The sequence below is a fragment of the Xyrauchen texanus genome, chromosome 2, assembly GCF_025860055.1.
Source record: "Xyrauchen texanus isolate HMW12.3.18 chromosome 2, RBS_HiC_50CHRs, whole genome shotgun sequence".
Classification (NCBI taxonomy): Eukaryota; Metazoa; Chordata; class Actinopteri; order Cypriniformes; family Catostomidae; genus Xyrauchen; species Xyrauchen texanus.
This window is the reverse complement of record NC_068277.1, coordinates 55,894,509-55,914,077: the sequence shown is the minus strand read 5'-3', so window position 1 is coordinate 55,914,077 and position 19,569 is coordinate 55,894,509. Positions and strand designations below refer to the sequence as shown.

The following is a 19,569-nucleotide window of genomic DNA, read 5'->3' as shown; positions in this document are numbered from 1 at the left end:
TCCCTGAGCCAGAGCCTGTAGCCTCGACCGTCCCTGAGCCAGCGCCTGTAGCCTCAGATATCCGTGAGCCAGCGCCTGTAGCCTCGACCGTCCCTGAGCCAGCGCCTGTAGCCTCGACCGTCCCTGAGCCAGAGCCTGTAGCCTCGACCGTCCCTGAGCCAGAGCCTGGAGCCATGACCGTCCAAGCGCCAACGCCTCCCGAGCTTTCCAGAGCTCCGCCTCCCGAGCTTTCCAGAGCTCCGCCTCCCGAGCTTTCCAGAGCTCCGCCTTCCGAGCTTTCCAGAGCTCCGCCTACCGAGTCTTCCAGGGCTCCTCTCGAGCTTCCCAGAGCTCCGCCTTCCGAGCCTCCCGAGCTTTCCAGAGCTCCACCTTCCGAGTTTTCCAGAGTTCCGCCTCCCGAGCTTTCCAGAGCTCTGCCTCCCGAGTCTCCCAGGGCTCCACCCCCAGAGCCTCCTACGGCTCCGCCTCCTGAGCCTCCTACGGCTCTGCATCCAGAGACTCCAGAGATTTCTAGGGCTCCGCCTCTCGAACATCCTACGGCTCCACCTCTCGAGCCTCCTACGGCTCCGCCTCCAGAGCCTCCTACGGCTCTGCTCCCAGTGACTCCAGAGCTTTCTAGGGCTCTGCCTCTCGAGCAACCTATGGCTCCACCTCCAGAGCCCCCTACAGCTCCGCCTCCCGAGCCTCTTACGGTTCTGCACCCAGAGACACCAGAGCTTTTTAGGGCTCCGCCTCTTGAGCAATCTGCGGCTCCACCTCTTGAGCCTCCCACAGCTCTGCTCCCAGAGACTCCTGAGCCTCCTACGGCTCCACCCCCTGAGCCTCCTACGGCTCCGCCCCTAAAGGCCCCTACGGTGCCACCTTCCTCGGCTCCACCTCCTGAGCCCTCCTCGGCTCCACCTCCTGAGCCTCCCTCGGCTCTACCTCCAGAGCCTTCCAGGCCTCCGCCTCCAGAGCCTTCCAGAGCTTCGCCTCTAGAGCCTCCTATGGCGCCACCTTCCTCGGCTCCGTCTCCTGAGCCTCCCACGGCTCTGCCTCCTGAGCCTCCCACGGCTCTGCCTCCTGAGCCTCCCACGGCTCCGCCACCTGAGCCCCTCGAACATTCCTCGGCTCTGCCTTCCTCGGCTCTGCCTTTTGAGCCTCCCACGGCTCCACCCCCTGATCCTCCAGAGGTGTCCATGGTTCCGCCTCCATCGGCTCCGCCTCCTGAGCCTCCCTGAGCTCCGCCTCCTGAGCCTTCAGAGCCTCCCTCAGCTCTGCCTCCTGAGCCGTCAGAGCCTCCCTCAGCTTCGTCTCCAGAGCCCCTCGCAGCTTCGCCCCCGTGAACTGTCCCTGTCCTGATGCCGCCTCCCAGGCCCCCTGGACCTGTCCCTGTCCGATGGCCACCTCCCAGGCCCCCTGGACCTGTCCCTGTCCGATGGCCACCTCCCAGGCCCCCTGGACTTGTCCCTGTCTTGTGGCCGCCCTCCAGGCCTCCTCAAACTGCCCATGTCCTGTGGCCACCTCCCAGGCCATCTAAACCGGCCTCTGTCCTGTGGCCACCTCCCAGGCCCCTGAACAGGCCCTGCTCTACGGCCACCTCCCAGGCCTCCTAAACCTGTCCCTACCCGGTGGACGTCCCCCGGGCCACCTGACCCGGTTCCCTGCACACACCCCCAGGGACTGCCTAGTTGCCCCAGTGAACTGTCTCATTTCCCTATTCTCCTCCCTGGTCTGCCTGTCTGGCCCCTGTGCCTCCATGGACTGCCTGGTTGCCCCAGTGTTCAGTCCCATCTCCCTTTTTTTCTCCGTGGTCTGCCTAATTTCCCCTTGTGCTTCCTGAATCCGTCTCTGTGTCTCTTGTACCTCCTTGATCTGTCCTTGTGTTCCTTGTGTCCCGTTCTGTCTGTTTTTTTCTTCCCTCTTCTAGCTTCCCTCGCCTGGAATATTTTTGTCTTTTTGTATGTCAGTTTGTTGAGACAGTCTGGAATCCGGTCCCTTTGAGGGGGGGCTATGTAACGATCCCCATGTTCTCTGTTTTCCGCTTCTGTCACTTTCTGCACTCCATAGGTTCACTTCTGTCACTTGTTTAGCTCCACTGTCTCTCTGTCGGCTTTCCCGCTCACTGTTCATTATTATCACCTGTCTTCGTTAATCTGTCATTGGTTTTGTTTGCTCATTGGTTCCTTTGCTCTCTGTCTGTGTATTTAAGCCCTGTCTGTTGGTTCTGTGGTTGTCGTTCGTTAATGTTAGTATAATGTTTCCGTGTATCAGTTCCGATGTCTGCTTAAACGCCCTCTGTCCGTGTTCCCTGTCAGTCTGTCTACTCGTTCATGGTTACCCTGTTGTCCGTCCAAGGTTCCCCTGCTGTTCTCGCGCTCCTGCCTGTTTTCCCATCGTGGACTTTGCTTTGTTCTAGTGTTTGTTTATTTTGTCCTTTATCCCAATAAAGCCCGCGTTTGGATCCGCACTCTTGTCTGTCTTCCCTCATCACTACACTATCAGAGTTTTATTATTCCTTTTAGCAAAGCCTTGTACCTATCATTCACTGACTGATATTTCAAGCATTCATGACAGAGCTTTAGGTGCCTCATTCTTTTGCTCTGTTATGTTGATTACCACATATAAAGTATTTAAACACTTAAGCCACACTTAAAAGAAAGTTAGCACAAAACAAGCAAGACATTTTACAAGAAGATGTTTGTTAGGCTTTAAATTATAAACTTACAAATATACTGTTCAAAATAAGAACAAAAAATAGTTGGATATTTTCTAGTTGTCAAACATTATTAGAACATGTCCATAGTTAATGTGATGAACTACACATGTGGTTACTCATATAGGGCACCTGTGTGAGTTGAATTCATATGTCCACTAAATCTGACTTTGGGACCAGATGGTTAAATGTTTTTGTAGTCTAGTTAAGTTAGTTTTGCGGTCTAGGGTCTTTTGTTAACTAATACACTTGATTCCCATCCAGGGGTTGGTAATCAGGTTCTAGGGGGTACACACACAAAAAAAGGATTTTGCTTTGTTGAACCTACCAAATATATGGCTTCAAATAAAAATAATAAAGATTAGGGCTAGGTAAAAATATAGATTTTCTAAATAATCACAATCCCGATATCAATCTTTTAATCCATGTAAAGTTAGGCAGCAAGTTCTTTTTACTGTGTGTTGGGGGTACATTTTGGCTTTATTTGTTCTGTGTAATGTGTGTCCAAAGATGAGATCCACACAATCAATTTGTCATTGAATAATGAGTCTTTTAATACTCTTAACAGTCATGTGTTGATCAAAAAATAAATAAATAAATAAACATTAGATCTAACCACATGTGATCACATAGATCAACCTGATCGGCCTGTAGTCTTAAAGAGACTCTTCTTCTACATATTTAAATCCTTGTAAATAGTTAGTACACATTATGCATATAAAAATTAAACATGTACTAAAACATATATGTGCAATATAAAATATTCTATTTGAAGACATCATATTTATTAATGGAATTCTTATTTTTTTAAATCTAAAATGCGACCAGAATTATGGAAAATGAAAAAAATGTAAATAAAATTGTAAATGTATATTTTATAATGTTCCAAGTTAGAAGGTCCTCTGCATAATTAACAGCTTTAGCTGAGAGATCATTTCTTTCATATACTAGCAAAATGGACTATAACTGAAATATAGCCAAATTAAACAGATTTGAATCTAAATCAAATCGGGAAATTTTAATCAATCCCTGGCCCTAATGGGTACTGATAAATTGATGTCAATAGACCCAACTAATAATGTTTGATCAATAATACTCAATATTAATGACAATGTTAAATTATATTTAGTCTTTTATATTTATCTTTTGTTTTGTGCTGATGAAGGGGTCCTTGAGCCTTACTAATGGTGCTGTGGGGGTACTTTTGGGAAAAACGGATGAAATTCTAATACAATGAAATTCAGTGTCCAAATACTCTTTTTGTATTGGGGCTACTGTACATACAAATGTAATTGTGCCATCATTCACAAAATATGTCAATTTTCATAAAATCAAAATAATCCAATAGTGAATTGCTGCTTTTTATTGGTTAGTTTGTTATTATTATTATTGATTAAGACTAGACTGGCTCACTATTGGATTAAGTCAGTTCATTACTGTAAGAGTAGTTTGAGAGAGAGCTTACCTGACAGGCTCCGTTTATGCACATATCAAGAGATTCTGTGTAACACCGTGTCCCATCCAGCACTTTAGGTGCCAGCTCCACAACCTGTCCAGTGGCTTTAGCTTGGCACTTGAGGGCGCAAGGATTTTCAGGGTCATTATCCACTGTAAGCCATTCATGGTAGTGACCCTGATAGCGAACATCCGCATGAGCCGAGCACTGCTGAGCACGAAAGTCTTCAGAATCTGGTGGACAGTCCTGAAGATGATTAAATCACAGCTTAATGTGTGGTTGGGACAGTCATAGAAAGTCAATATATAGGAAGGAGAATTACTGAGGATTAAAGTAATAATTTCTGTCATTATTTACTCATCATCATGTTGTTCCAAACCTGTTAACATTGACAGTTCATAGTGACCACAGTTGCCAAGCTCCGAAAAGACCAAACACACCATGGAAGCGACATTAAAGTAGCCCAAATTACTAATGCATTATTTTTCAAGTCTTCTGAATGCATAAGACAGATTTGTTTAAGGACAAATTCAAGTCATTTTTCCCTGATTATCTTCCTGCCAAAACTCTTATAATCCATTTTGCATTGCCGTTCAGTAGCACCATGATGAGTTGCAGCAGGTTTTACATTATTTTGCCTCCCGCAAGTTTTGTAAGTGAATGTAAAGCATCAATTTGAAGAATTCCTGCTACGAAGAGCTGCACCGAAGGGGAAGAATATCAGTAAATTAATGTTTTCCTCACATAAAGCTATTATTTGGATTACATCTTATGAGTCTCATGGAATAGTTTTATGGTGTTTTATGGTTGCTTTTTGGAGCTTAACAGCAATGATTACTATTAACTGACATTGTATGTAAAATAACTCTGTAATGACGCTACACAAATTCTCCTTTTTGGGTTCCAAAGAAAACATAATAGCATACAAGTTTGAAACAACATTAGGATGAGTGGAAAATTTGGTTAATTATTACTTAAATTTTTAACAAACAGAAAAAAAAAATTATACCATGGTAATACCGTGTTGTTTTAGACTTTTACCATAATAGTACCACAATACTCACTGAAGTAGCTTGGAGTACAATGTAAGTACAATCGTACGTGAATATGGTGATCATTAAGTACAGTATGTATTACATATTACAGTAATATCTGATTCCATCATTGTACCCCCACAGAATATGTTTTGTAATCAAATCAAAAATATCACAAAGCATGCAAGTGTGCTCACTTACCACATTGCTACATGTGCGGTATTTGATATTCTGCCCCTCACAAGTTCTGAGAAGAAGAGAGAATTTTCCATTTAAAACATTCATTAATTTTCCAAATTAGCTGTGTTTTCAGGTGAGGATTCCTTTAAGCTTTGAAGCTAGAGGGTGATAAGAGATGCATGACTAGAATCTCCTTATTATTCCACTGCACAGTGAAGCGTAATCCAAAGTAGAGCTTTGACTTCAGTCACATACATATAATTATATTATAATTTCTGTCACCAGCTTTTAATTGAAGTTCACCCAGAAATGACAATTATATATATATATATATATATATATATATATATTTTAAAATTATTATTATTTTATTTTATTTTATTTTATTTATTTTTACTAAATTTTACACAGCTCTTGGGCTACACTGACAGTTCATGGTGACCATGTCTGTCAAGCTCCAAAATTAACACCATAAAATTAGTCCATATGATATGTTTCCCAGTCTTCTGAAGCGTTTTTTTAATCTGGGTGCAGATACGGGCAAGATGCAAGCTAAAAGGCAGAGCTGAAGATTTTCAGTGAACTATGATTTACGTTTTAGTCTATCGTTTGGCTTCAAAAAACATGAAATATAGCAAATAAATCATATTTTTTGTCCTTTATAACAGACCATTTTCACTATAAAATGTTTTTGTATGGCAAGAGCTGCATAAAGATTTAAATAATTCAAATGTTTTCAAAAGTATTGGGTTTGGAATGGGTAAATAAAAATGGACAGAATTATAATTTTTGGTTAAACTATCACCTCAATCTGCAGGGACAACTGTGAATCATCTGATCACAGCATGATCCTTTTCATAGGACAAAATGGAGGAAGTTTTTTTTTAAGTTCAGCAGCATGGTAAGAACATTATTTCTGTGACACATTTACACTGGCCTTTGTGCCAAGGCAAATAATAGGTTAGGCGCCATGGCTGACTTTGAGGGAAGTTGAGAGACAGGTAGAGAGGATGGAGACTTTTACAAAAACATATGTGATTTATTTAATCTTTCTATGATAAAGGGTTTGCGACAAAGAAGGAATGTCTCATTTGCTTTATTCAGGCAAGCAGGTAAAATCAGATTTTGTGGTGTATCTGACTCAAATCCATTTAGTTGTTTTTAGTCTTTACTGCAAAAAAACATACAAAATACATGAAATCAGATTTTTACAAACCTGACCCAAACCACATCCAGACACATCTTGAAATCTGATTAAAATCTGTTATTGGAAATGTACTTTTGTCTGAACAGTCAGATCCGAAGATTTCAATTTCTTGTTTTCATCATTCAAGACGCAACATGACTGCACGTCAAACACAAAGCACAGAAGTGTCTACATCTGTCTCAGATCACTCCTTTTCTTTCACATATACTATTACCTCTGCATTGAATGATGAATGAACAATTGAGTGAGTGTCACAACATTTGCATGAATGTGTATAAATTATAGTAATGCCTCTGACACGCATGTCTGCAGTGTCAAGATGGACAGCAGATTAGACAGTAGACAGTAAATTAAAACATTTCCGTCTTCTATTTATACAATGGCAGAAATGACTCTCTTAGCTATGGGTGGAATTCACTAAGAATGAAGTGTAATATCACTCTTCTCCATCATTTGATCATAATTTGATAAATTATTGCTGATTTGATTGATAGAAAATGTACACCAACATCTCTTTTAAATAAAATGTAATAGCTCAATCTAAATAGTGCCAGGCATGTTTTGTGACTGAAGCGCAATCTATAATAAGCAATATAATAACAGTACATCGAAAAGGAGGAGTGTTTGTGTGAAATGACAATGATGACTTAATTTAAATACTCAAAACGCTGCACAATTTCGGTGCTGATTTTCTTAGTTAAACTAGATTGCGAGTGGTTAGTGAATAAGAAGCAGGTTTTGTGCTGAAAGTGCAAAAGTGGAGCAACTGTTTAGTAAATTCACCTGTCTCTTGGTATTGTGCTAATGCTTAAAACCCTTTAAACTCTGCCAAAAAAAATTATCTGCCGCTATATCGTGAAATATGTCCCCGGATAAATAAGTCAGGCATATGTGGTATCATTTGGAAGCTTAGATTCTGACACTTTCATAAAACTTTTCAGATTTACATAAAATAAAAAATAAGGGCTAAAAAAAACAAATAAGCACACCCTAGAGGTAATGTGGTAGAAATCCTATATTTATATAAAATATAAAAGTATTTCACATAGCACTTAAATAGACAAATAATATATAAAATTAAATCCCTCATTTCCAGTAATGGGACTGTGTAGTTTATTTTGTTACCCTAAAACCATAATTCAAAAGATTTTCAAAAGAATCACAAATTGAAATACAGTACGATTTCTGTAAGACATCAAATTCAAGTGCTTTTATGTGCCGATCACTGCTGCTGCCACAAACTTTATATCTGCTCAGTTATATCTCAGTTTTCTACAAAATGAGCAATTTGTTTACTCGTCTGTGAGCTTGCTTTGGTGAAAAATCTAATGCTATATCTTATGATATCTTCCAGCAGGAAAAACATGCTAAACAAATAATCAGCAAAATATGTAATTAACTTTTGGTGATACAATGTTATACATCATGGCAAAAGGGAGTAGCTCAGCTGTCTAATTACACCTGGATTGAGCGACTACTGCACTCAGAAGCCAAGATATTCGCTAAAACAATGGGGGTGGTGCATGAACTGAAAATCAATGATTGTTGATCATTGATTCATTGATTTTCATGAACTGAAAATCAATGAATGACTGAATGTTTATGGACGAGCACATCTGTGGGGGTTGAGATGTGTTAGAGCGCCACCTATAATTCTGATCTGCATATTGTGGTGGAAAGTTATAGAGCACAAACAAAATATATACAGTACTGTGCAAACGTTTTAGGCACTTAAGAAATTTATCTTAAATGGTTATTTATATCTTCTGCTTTAGTGTGTCAATATGGAAAATATATTTTAGACGCCAAAACATTACTTTTGCAAATAGAAAACATTAGAATAGAATAACTGGGCACTCTGTAAGAGATGGTATTGCCCCCACAGAGCCCCCCACTGAACATCGATCATTCAGGGATTACATGAAGAGACGAAGCATTTGAGACAGCCAAAAATGATAGAAGAACTTTTGTGAATTTTCCAAGAAGCTTGGTACATCCTATCTGCCAACAAACAATAAAAACTCTGTCCAGGTGTGCCTAGGAGAATTGGGGCTGTTTTTAAATCAAAGGTGGCCACACCAAATATTGATTTAGCTTTTTATGTTTACTGGACGTTGTATGATGTTAATTGATCAATAAATATTACTTATGGAATAATTTTTTAAGATATCCTCACATTGTAAAATTTTTCACAAGTGCCTAAGACTTTTGCACAGTACTGTATATCAGCCACAACATTAAAACCACCTGCCTGATATTGTGTAGGACCCCCTCATTAGACTAAAACAGCGCCAACCCACATCTCTGAATGCATTCTGAGAAGCTATTTTATTTGCATCTCAGGTTATTTGAGTTACTGTAGACTCTGTCAGTTCGAACCAGTCTGGCAACAAGGCATTTCCATCCACAGAACTGCCGCTCACTGGATGTTTTTTTTTTTGGCACCATTCAAAGTAAATTCTAGAGACTGTTGTGTGTGAAAATCCCAGGAGATCAGCAGTTACTCAATACTCAAACCAGCCCATCTGGCACCAAAAATCATGCCACAGTCCAAATCACTGAGATAATTTTTTTCCCCATTCTGATGGTTTATGTGAACATGAACCGAACTCCTGACCCATATCTGTATGAGCTTATGCAATGCAATGCTGCCACACGATTTGCTGACTAGATAATCGCATGGATAATTGCTGGTGCCAGATGGGCTGGTTTGAGTATTTCTGTAACTGCTGATCTCCTGGGATTTTCACACACCACAGTGAATCAGAATCTTTTTCTCACAGTCTGAAAGTCCTTCAGGTGTTTTTTTATGTGTCTTGCACTGATGAGAGGCTTCTGCCTGTCCACTCTGCCATAAAGCCCAGATCGGTGGAGTGTTGCAGTGATGATTGTCCTTCTGCAAGTTTCTCAAATCTCCACACATGATCTCTGGAGTTCAACCGGAGTGACCAATGGGTTCTTGGTCACCTCTCTTACCAAGGCCCTTCTCCCCAGATTGCTCAGTTTGTCCGGACTGCCAGCTCTACAAAGAGTCTTGGTTGTTCCAAATTTCTTCCATTTAAGAATTATGGAGGCCACTGTGATCTTGGGAACCTTCAATGCAGCCTGAAGTTTTTGTAGCATTCCCCAGATCTGTGCCTTGACAAAATCCTGTCTCTGAGCTCTGCAGGCAGTTCCGCTGATGTCATGGCTTGGTTTTTGCTCTGATATGCATTTTCAGCTGTGAGACCTTATATAGACAGATGTGTGCTTTTTCAAATCATGTCCAATCAAAGTGTAGAATCATCTCAAATATGATCCAGAGAAATGGGATGCACTTAAACTAAATTTCATGTCAATGTGATATTCAAATATCAATGTGATATCAAAAATCTGTTTGCTTTGTCATTATGGGGTATGGAGCGTAGATGATATTAACTTTCTGTTCATCATAAGATTGTAAACATAAACAGGACAATATTATTTATAAATATTATTGAGACTTTAAAACAAAAAGTTTTCTGAAAAATGACAATTAGCTCACAATATGTGAATGTTGAGTTTTTAAATTTAAGTGTGAAAAATTGCATGCGGCAGCCCAAAAATGCACCAGAGTTTAAGGTTTAAATAGTCAGTCCTAAAGATCGTATTTATAAAACAAATCAGATTTATGTGCAGTGTGAACAAAAGCCATTGTGCAGCGTCAGCTGAGCGTGAGATGTGGCTTGGAAGAGTCAAACATAAAAAAGGTAAACAAGATTTCATTGTGACATCATGCAAGGAGAAGCTGTTTTGGATTCCAGAGGCTCCAAATGGACACATAACTTCTGAATGACAGCCAACATACACATGCCTTGATACTTCCAGGGTTCAAATTGTAACACTAAAAATCGGAAAGCTAACACATATCTAATTCTCAAAGATGAACTAAAATCTACAATATCACAAGTGTTACAGTTTTATGTCTAAGCAGTCACGAAAAGTCATAAAAAGCTAATTCTGGTTTAAAAATGCACAGCAAGCTTTAAAGTGGTTGGTTATATGCCTTATATACACTCACCTAAAGGATTATTAGGAACACCATACTAATACTGTGTTTGACCCCCTTTCGCCTTCAGAACTGCCTTAATTCTACGTGGCATTGATTCAACAAGTTGCTGAAAGCATTCTTTAGAAATGTTGGCCCATATTGATAGGATAGCATCTTGCAGTTGATGGAGATTTGTGGGATGCACATCCAGGGCACGAAGCTCCCGTTCCACCACATCCCAAAGATGCTCTATTGGGTTGAGATCTGGTGACTGTTTAGTACAGTGAACTCATTGTCATGTTCAAGAAACCAATATGAAATGATTCGAGCTTTGTGACATGGTGCATTATCCTGTTGGAAGTAGCCATCAGAGGATGGGTACATGGTGGCCATAAAGGGATGGACATGGTCAGAAAAAATGCTCAGGTAGGCCGTGGCATTTAAACGATGCCCAATTGGCATGAAGGGGCCTAAAGTGTGCCAAGAAAACATCCCCCACACCATTAAACCACCACCACCAGCCTGCACAGTGGTAGCAAGGCATGATGGATCCATGTTCTCATTCTGTTTACACCAAATTCAGACTCTACCATCTGAATGTCTCCACAGAAATCGAGACTCATCAGACCAGGCAACATTTTTCCAGTCTTCAACTGTCCAATTTTGGTGAGCGCTTGCAAATTGTAGCCTTTTTTTCCTAATTGTAGTGGAGATGAGTGGTACCCGGTGGGGTCTTCTGCTGTTGTAGCCCATCCGCCTCAAGGTTGTGCGTGTTGTGGCTTCACAAAATGCTTTGCTGCACACCTCGGTTGTAACGAGTGGTTATTTATGGCAAAGTTGCTCTTCTATCAGCTTGAATCAGTCGGCCCATTCTCCTCTGACCTCTAGCATCAACAAGGCATTTTCCCCCACAGGACTGCCGCATACTGGATGTTTTTCCCTTTTCACACCATTCTTTGTAAATCTTAGAAATGGTTGTGCGTGAAAATCCCAGTAACTGAGCAGATTGTGAAATACTCAGACCGGCCCGTCTGGCACCAGCAACCATGCCACGCTCAAAATTGCTTAAATCACCTTTCTTTCCCATTCTGACATTCAGTTTGGAGTTCAGGAGATTGTCTTGACCAGGACCACACCCCTAAATGCATTGAAGCAACTGCCATGTGATTGGTTGATTAGATAATTGCATTAATGAGAAATTGAACAGGTGTTCCTAATAATCCTTTAGGTGAGTGTAAATCCTGGTAATGCCTCTATGCTTGTCATTGACATGACTCGTGTTACAAATGATGAATCAAATGTAATTGTAAGCATTCCATAGCTGATTTTATTACATTTATGCATGCAAAAACCCTGTGAAATGTGGCCATAATCCATAAAATATGTTTATAATGCATGAAATGTGCTCAGCTTTGGGTGAGAGAGAGAGCCAGAGCCAGTTATGGCTAAAAGCTGGCACTGTGAGCAGATACTTTAACCAGCAGGATTAGTATATAAGAGATCAAATATGATTAATATGGAACAACAGATTGATTGCTTTGACAATTTGAAATTTACAGTCAGAAATTATTTGTCCTAGCTGTGCATTCATCCGGATTTCATCAAACTGTGGATTGTGAATTAATTTGGGAAACTGCAGATCTTTACACAGAGAAAGAAAGAAGTTCCAACACACAGGGACAACCAAAGTAATATTAACATTGTCATATATCAATATTACAGAAATATTAATATTATCATATATCAATATTACAGAAATTTTAAAGGTGCCCTCAGTAACTTTTGTCTTTGTGTCATCTTGGACTTACACCAAGCGGCTTGGATGCACCCTAATTTAAAATCAATAAATAGCAGTTTCAGATGCCATTAATATTATTAGTATTCACAGTCAGCCATGATTACTTTATTTAATGAATGAAAGTGTCAAATAACAGGACGGTTACTGAGATTAGGCGAGTAGTATTCAGCTGGTCATGTGATTCTAACATGGCATCCCCCATGTGCTGACCCTATCCATGCAGAATAAAATAATGTTACTGATATGAATGGAGTCTTCATTTTAATGTGAGTGGTCATGATTTCCTATATATATTGCAAAATTACAATTCATTTCTTTAGGAGTTCAACTTTTTAATGGGGAAAAATTAATGATTGCACCTTTAAAATCGCTTAAAATTTTAAGTGGGATTACATGACGTGCCGATTAATGAATCGGATTAATCACAATTAATCATATACATAAATATTTGCTGAGAATGCTCCTTAAAAAATAAGAATGAAATATATACACATTGTATAATTATAAATAGCTATATTTAATGAATTCTAAATATAATAATATATTATAAAATAATAATTCAGAATATTAAAATGCATTTCATTATTGTGACAGACGAGTAAAGCATTGATATAACAATAAAAGTGGCTTTAGAAGGCAAGTCTGAGTTTGTTTTTTTCTCTGTAAAACGGTGCGTAGAAGAGATGCCACAGTGTAAGTATGTGCCAGTTTGATTACCGTCTGAAAAAATTGTTAATGTGCAAGTGCCACAGCAATGAGGCAAAAAAATTATAATGTTTTAGGACGCATTTCTTAGGGATATATGGACGCTAAGCATAGTCCTACAATAGGAAAACTGATAAATACACAACAAATATATAGGAGGTATATAAAAAACATAGGGCACAACACCACTTATGCGAATTCCAGGCACATATTGATGTAAACAGAGTGCTTGGAGGCACTTCAAAAGTGCATAACTATATTATTGTGGGTGTTTGTAGTTCATGGCATCCAATAGTATTTTCTTCTGCAACAGTTTTTTAAAACAACAAGACACCCCACCATAAAGAATTGGCAACATACTCCATAAAAACACTCTCCTTTAATCTGTTCACAACAACTCACAAATAAACCTGTGGACTAAGCATAATAAAATAAACAGTGCTTACAGCAGGCGATTTAAAGTCTGTTTATGATATATTACTTTTGCTGCATGTAAATAAAATATTTTTTATTTTATACATTTTTAACTGTAAAATCCACATTCTTATGGTTAGATTAACTGTGACATTTTTAATTGCGGTTAATAGTGGAACCATTTATGGGGCTTCATAGGAGCACAATCCATGCTGTAGGGCCATTCCAAACAGAATTTCCAATAATAATCACTTAAAAAGTGATTTCTGACTGACCGTTATCACTTCAGCCATCTGAAAATCTCACAGTGGAGACTAATTGTCATCGAAGGGAATAGGGCATAGGGAAGATCACTTCAGAATTGGACACACCATCGTGGGAGCGGGACGCGCGGAATGTTTCGCGTAAGTGATTTTCATTCCCCGTCTGTCGCTCACTTCGATGTTGTGTCGAAGAAGCGACACTAGGGGTCTCTCTTGAGTGCCGAATATGCCTCTGATCTATGAAAAATGGCCAATGGAAATTAGGCAGACAGTATTTGCATACCCCGCCCCAGACATACGGGTATAAAAGCGGACAAATATGTTGAGTTCATTCAGAAATCTTCTGCAGAGCCGATGGTCGTGTTGCAGTCAGCTGCGAGTCACACACCTGTTCCTGTTGTCCTCTGATGCTTGCCTGTTGCATTACAGCGTCATTTTCCTTCTCTGCACGGCAGTGCAGTTTGCCCCTGGGCGCTTCGATAGTGCAAAAAACTTAAAGAGTTATAAAAGAGTGATTTTCTCTAAAAGAGTTATTTCATCTAAAAGAGCAAATGCACAAATACTGACCTTGCCCTTAGAGCCACGATGGTCACAGCGCAGTCACTCGGGCAGGCGATGGCCACTCTTGTGGTCCAGGAACGTCATCTGTGGCTGAACTTGGTCGAGATGCGTGAGGCCGACAAAGTGCGCTTCCTCAACACCCCTGTCTCCCAGTTCGGCCTCTTCGGTGACACTGTCGAGGACTTCACCCAGCAGTTCTCCGCGGTGAGGAAACAGACGGAGGCTATTTCACATATTCTGCCCCGCCGCAAGCCTGCCGCTGTGGGCCATGCCCCGTCTGCTTGCCGAGGGTGTCCTCCTGCTGCCTCATCCCGGGCCCAGCTCTCAGCCCACGCATCGAGCATCCCGCAGGAAGTCGAGGCCCCCCACCTCACGGACCCCCTCGAGGACCCGTAAGGCTCCCAGGTGCTCCTGAGGCGATCGAAACAGGGACCAAGACGTTAGCTCCGGAAAAGGTAAGCAGACTGCTCCGTCCTCTGGTGGAGGGCCGGGAGGAGAATCCTTTGTTGAATTTATTTAATTTGCCGCAACTCTGTGTACCCACATTCTCAATAAAAGAGCTATTTCCTTTGTCTCTGGGTCAACTGGCCCGCAAATGCCATTCTCACGGCACTCTGCCACAACACCTCAGCAGTCCCGGCATGCTGGATGCGGACCCTCCACCCTCAGCCCCACGACTGTTCCCCGAGTCCAGAGGACGCCGCTACAGGACATCCTCCTCAATCACAAACCCGCCCCCAAAGCAAGGTAAGTGCTTTGAGTCTTTTCTCAGCACTAGAGCCTCGGGACGCGTCCGCACCTCCCGAAGCCATACTACCTGCTCCGTCCCACTGCGAAGCTCCGCCAGGTACGTCAAAAATAATCATCCCCTTGGTGCCCCTAACACGGAGCTTGGATGTGTGGCTTTCACTTCCCAACCCATCACGCTGGCTGGCCCGGACCATCTGACTCGGTTACGCAATTCAGTTTGCCAAGCCCTCGCCCCACTTCACGGGTGTCCACTTCTCCGCAGTACATGGCGAACATGCCAAATCACTGCGTGTGGAAATCGCTACTCTTCTACTCAAAGACACGATAGAGCCTGTCCCTCCAACTGAGATGAAGAAGGGTTTCTAAAGACTTACTTTATCATACCCAGGAAAGGCGGCAGCTTATGACTGATCTTGAACCTTGTACAAACTCCCGTTCAAAATGCTCACGCAAAAACACATCTTAACTTGCGTCCGGCATCTAGATTGGTTCGCAGCGGTAGACCTGAAGGACGTGTACTTTCACGTTTCAATTCTGCCTCGACACCGACCCTTCCTATGGTTTGCGTTCGGCGGCCAGGCATATCAGTACAAAGTCCTCCCCTTCGGCATGTCTCTGTCCCCTCGTGTCTTCACGAAAGTCACAGAGGCAGCTCTGGCCCCGCTCCAAGAAGCCAGCATCCGCATTCACAATTATCTTGACGACTGGCTCATACTGGCCCACTCCTGAGAGTTACCATGCACTCACAGAGACCAGGTGCTCAGGCACCTCAGCCGCTTGGGGATTCAGGTCAACCGAGAAAAGAGCAAACTCACCCCGGTTCAGAGTATCTCTTTTCTCGGCATGGAGTTATACTCAGTCTCGATGTTAGCAAGTCTCACCAACGAGCGTGCACAGTCAGTGCTGGACTGCCTCGCCACCTTCAGGCGAGGCGCAACGGTCCCTTTAAAACTTTTCCTTGTCTGACACAACTGGTCGCCTTTGCACATAAATATACCTGCCTGCTCTTGTGTAAGCAGTACACGTACACGGCTCAGCGCATGGCGTGATTTGAATTGGACCTTCTTTGACACAACGTCGAAGTGAGCGACAGACAGGGAACGTCTAGGTTATGGATGTAACCTCCGTAACCCCTCTCGGAGGCTTAATTAGCATGATAAAGGACCGGGTGTGCAGAATTACCACCCGGCCTCAGCCCTGTCACGTTTATTTACTCCAAAATGACACAAAAGTGATTTTAAATTTAAAAAAAATTCATCCTAACATTGTAGTCAAGTAGATTCAAAATCTTTAGTGAAATAAAAATCACAATTTTCACTAAATGAACACAAGGAATAATGGTATTTAATTTATAATATAATACATATAATTTGTATGCACCAATATAACAATGCAGTAATAAAAAGGCAATTTTTACCTAAATATATTTTACAAAACTACAAATTTGAAAAACCTAGCTGAATAGTATTTATTATTGTACAGTCAAGTTTATTATTAGAATGTGATGCTGAGTTAGTATTATTATTTTGAGTGCTTGTTTATTCAATAGTAATTTCAATCAGGACCTCTTCTGACAAATTAATACTTGACTTGAACACTTGAATGAATACTTTATTCACTTTATGACCATTAAAGCAATCTATTGGTGTTGGCAGTATGGTTCTTTTCTAGGCAAACTCTCCACCCATCTATGCAGCTATACATGGACAGAGCAGGGAGTGCAGCGAATAAACAGTTATTTTGATGAAGCAATGATAGTGCACTGTCAGTGTGTATTCAAAATGTACAATGATCCCCATTATGAGTGTTTACATTTGTGTAATAATATTTGGAATAATTTTGTCAGTTAGATAATCGTTCACTTCTCAAGTCTTTGCAAAAGTTGGCCTTTTTTGAGAGTGCTTCTCAAGTTAGCCCGGTAAGCTGCTCTGACATGAGCTACATGGGGGAAAGGGGTATGTGTGGCTGTAAACTAAAGCCTATTGGCTATTTTTCAAAATGGGATGAGTCGTCTGACATGTCCTTCCCACATTTCCTGTTTCAGTAGGAAATACGTCAAAACACCAAAATCGAACTGCGTTCGTCCAGGCACTTCATGTGGACTTTAAGCATCAATTTGATGAAAAAAATTTAATAAAATAACAACTTCAAGAAATTAGGATTAGAAATCACTACAGTACTAACTAGCATGTGAGTCCACCATTACTGTTGATTATGGCTGTAATACATTTAGGTTATGTAATAAAATTCTTAATTTATTGGCATGGTATTCAAAAGAGTGTTTGGATTGGAAACATATAATGGTCAATACATTACAAACACATATATTGCCATTGCTTGATAGGTCATCAATAGGTAACCATGCAATCAATAAAATATAAGTGTAATCTGATTAATAATATATATAAAAAAACTAATGTAGTCTAATTACTTTTTCTTTTTTAAATTTAATTGCATAATCCAGATACAGTAACATGTAGTCTGATACCCAACACTGCATGCCACAGCAACTATTATTTACACTTTCCTTTATAGACTCTCTTACATTTTAATGTAAAATCAAAAGATCATGGCCATGTAATTTGTGAACCAACCATAGACTCTACCAATGTGAGACCACTGCACAGTGCTTAACTAAGGTCACAAACAAATGGGAATAAAAGATATATGATTTCTCAAGACTTCTCATTTTATGTTGTGAGTGATTCTGTCACAGTAGAAGAACTGCTGAAGTTCGCTGAAGACAAGGCGATATACATTTGACCTCTCACACAAAGCTTCTTTGGAACCGTAGAGACATATTTTGCGCAATGGGAGCCATAAATTGTGGGATACATGAGATCACTCAATAGGAATTCTTGAGTCACTCAATAGAATAAATGTGACAACATTTCAATAGAAAACATTCTCTCGCGTGCCACGACAATCCCCTTATAATTGGTTCCCCCATTTATTTGAACCACCTCTTTCAAACAATTTGATTTAAGTGTATATTTAAAATCTTGACTGGACAAAGTGGCCCGTGATATGTTGGAAATGCTTTATGCACTGTCGATAATGAAGCTTTACCAACCCTGTTGTCTGCTAAGATATGGATCGAGGCTGGAGACATCCAGGGATTTGGCGGTGGGGGCTGGGGGCAATAGATCTCTCTGTTGACCCTATAGGAGTATTCAACAGTCATATAAACTGTATTTAAAATATTTCTATTACAGTCCATGAGAGACTAAAGGCTCCTCAGAGATTTCCACGTTGATTTGGCAAGGGATAAGCTATGCAGCAAGAGGGATGCACTTCTTTTATGTAGCGACATATGGATAGGAGTTAAGTACCAACAGCCTTCCAGAGACGGGATTAAATTTTTGGGCTTTTTACAGTTCATCCATGCATGTTTTCCTGATGCTGTCATTTGAGGCTCTTGCGGGACTTGTGTAAAATAATTTCCCATCTTGAAATGTTTGTATGGCCAAAATCACTCATTTCTAATAATACATTAAGCATTAATTAGATAGCTATATATATTGTTTTACTTAAGAGTCTACAGGTAAAAAGATTTTTAGAGGTTCGTACATGAGGTAACGTTTGTGAAAGAGCAAATTCTTTAATATTTGGTGATACATTCAATCCTGGTGTATTTTACCTTGATTCACAAACATGGAAAAAGGATTATTCACTAAAAGATTTATGCTATTTGGACTAAAATATAAAAATGTATTACCAGGCTCTCTGGAGTTCTTAATTGCAATTGATCAATTGCAGCATGCTGAAGTCAATTTCTTTTGTGTATTGTGTAGGATTATCCATGAACAAAGCGTATCAAATGAACAGAACATCACATTCCACAGATCAGAGTGATCCCCCACCAAGCCATTAGAGAGTCATAAAAAAGGTACCTAAAATGCTGACAGAGACCGTCTCTCCCATGCCTGCGTAATCTCAAATTGGGTTTGTAATGACAGAGCTGACCAATAAAGAAGACCCTTCTTTGTTCCACAAACTTAAACCCTCTGTAAGACCAAACGGCCAAGTAACACCTCTTGACCTTAATGCATAAATCCAAGGCCATATCAGGAAACGGAGACTCATAAAGACAGTCCCATGGCCCGAAATCAACATACACCTGAAACAATTACATTTAGTTGCTCCTCTCCCCAGCTGCGCATTCAAGAGGTATTCTCTCTTAGCTCAGCAGAGACCACATGGATTCCACTCTCATGGGTTAAATATTCAACAGTCTCAAAATTGCTACCAATAATCTGTATTAATCACCAGTAGTTGCCTTTATGTTTTATATAACCTGTGGAGTTCTTTCTGTGTGTTAAACCTTTCCTACAGCTATATTCTAACAAACTTTTACCTCAGTTATAGGAATAATATGTTATTTGTTATCTGTTTGATGGATGAATGATTTATAGTATTTTGATACAATGTAGATTTGAGTAGCATGCACCATATGTACATTATAAAAGTTGTTTCTTAAAGTGTTTGCTAAAAATC

The 19,569-nt window shown here is 40.7% G+C and overlaps 1 protein-coding gene across 1 annotated transcript in view; it reads right to left on the bottom strand.

Annotated features, from left to right (window-relative positions):
• The window catches only part of LOC127660092 (ADAMTS-like protein 1), a 131,384-nt gene that overhangs the window by 91,887 nt on the left and 19,928 nt on the right, over nucleotides 1–19,569 (bottom strand). Inside the window, exons 4-5 of the mRNA XM_052150164.1 lie at nucleotides 5,387–5,432; nucleotides 4,161–4,397 (exon numbers count right to left, since the gene is read on the bottom strand). Of these exons, the coding sequence (XP_052006124.1) occupies nucleotides 4,161–4,397; nucleotides 5,387–5,432 (283 nt within the window). The remainder of the gene's footprint in view (nucleotides 1–4,160; nucleotides 4,398–5,386; nucleotides 5,433–19,569) is intronic.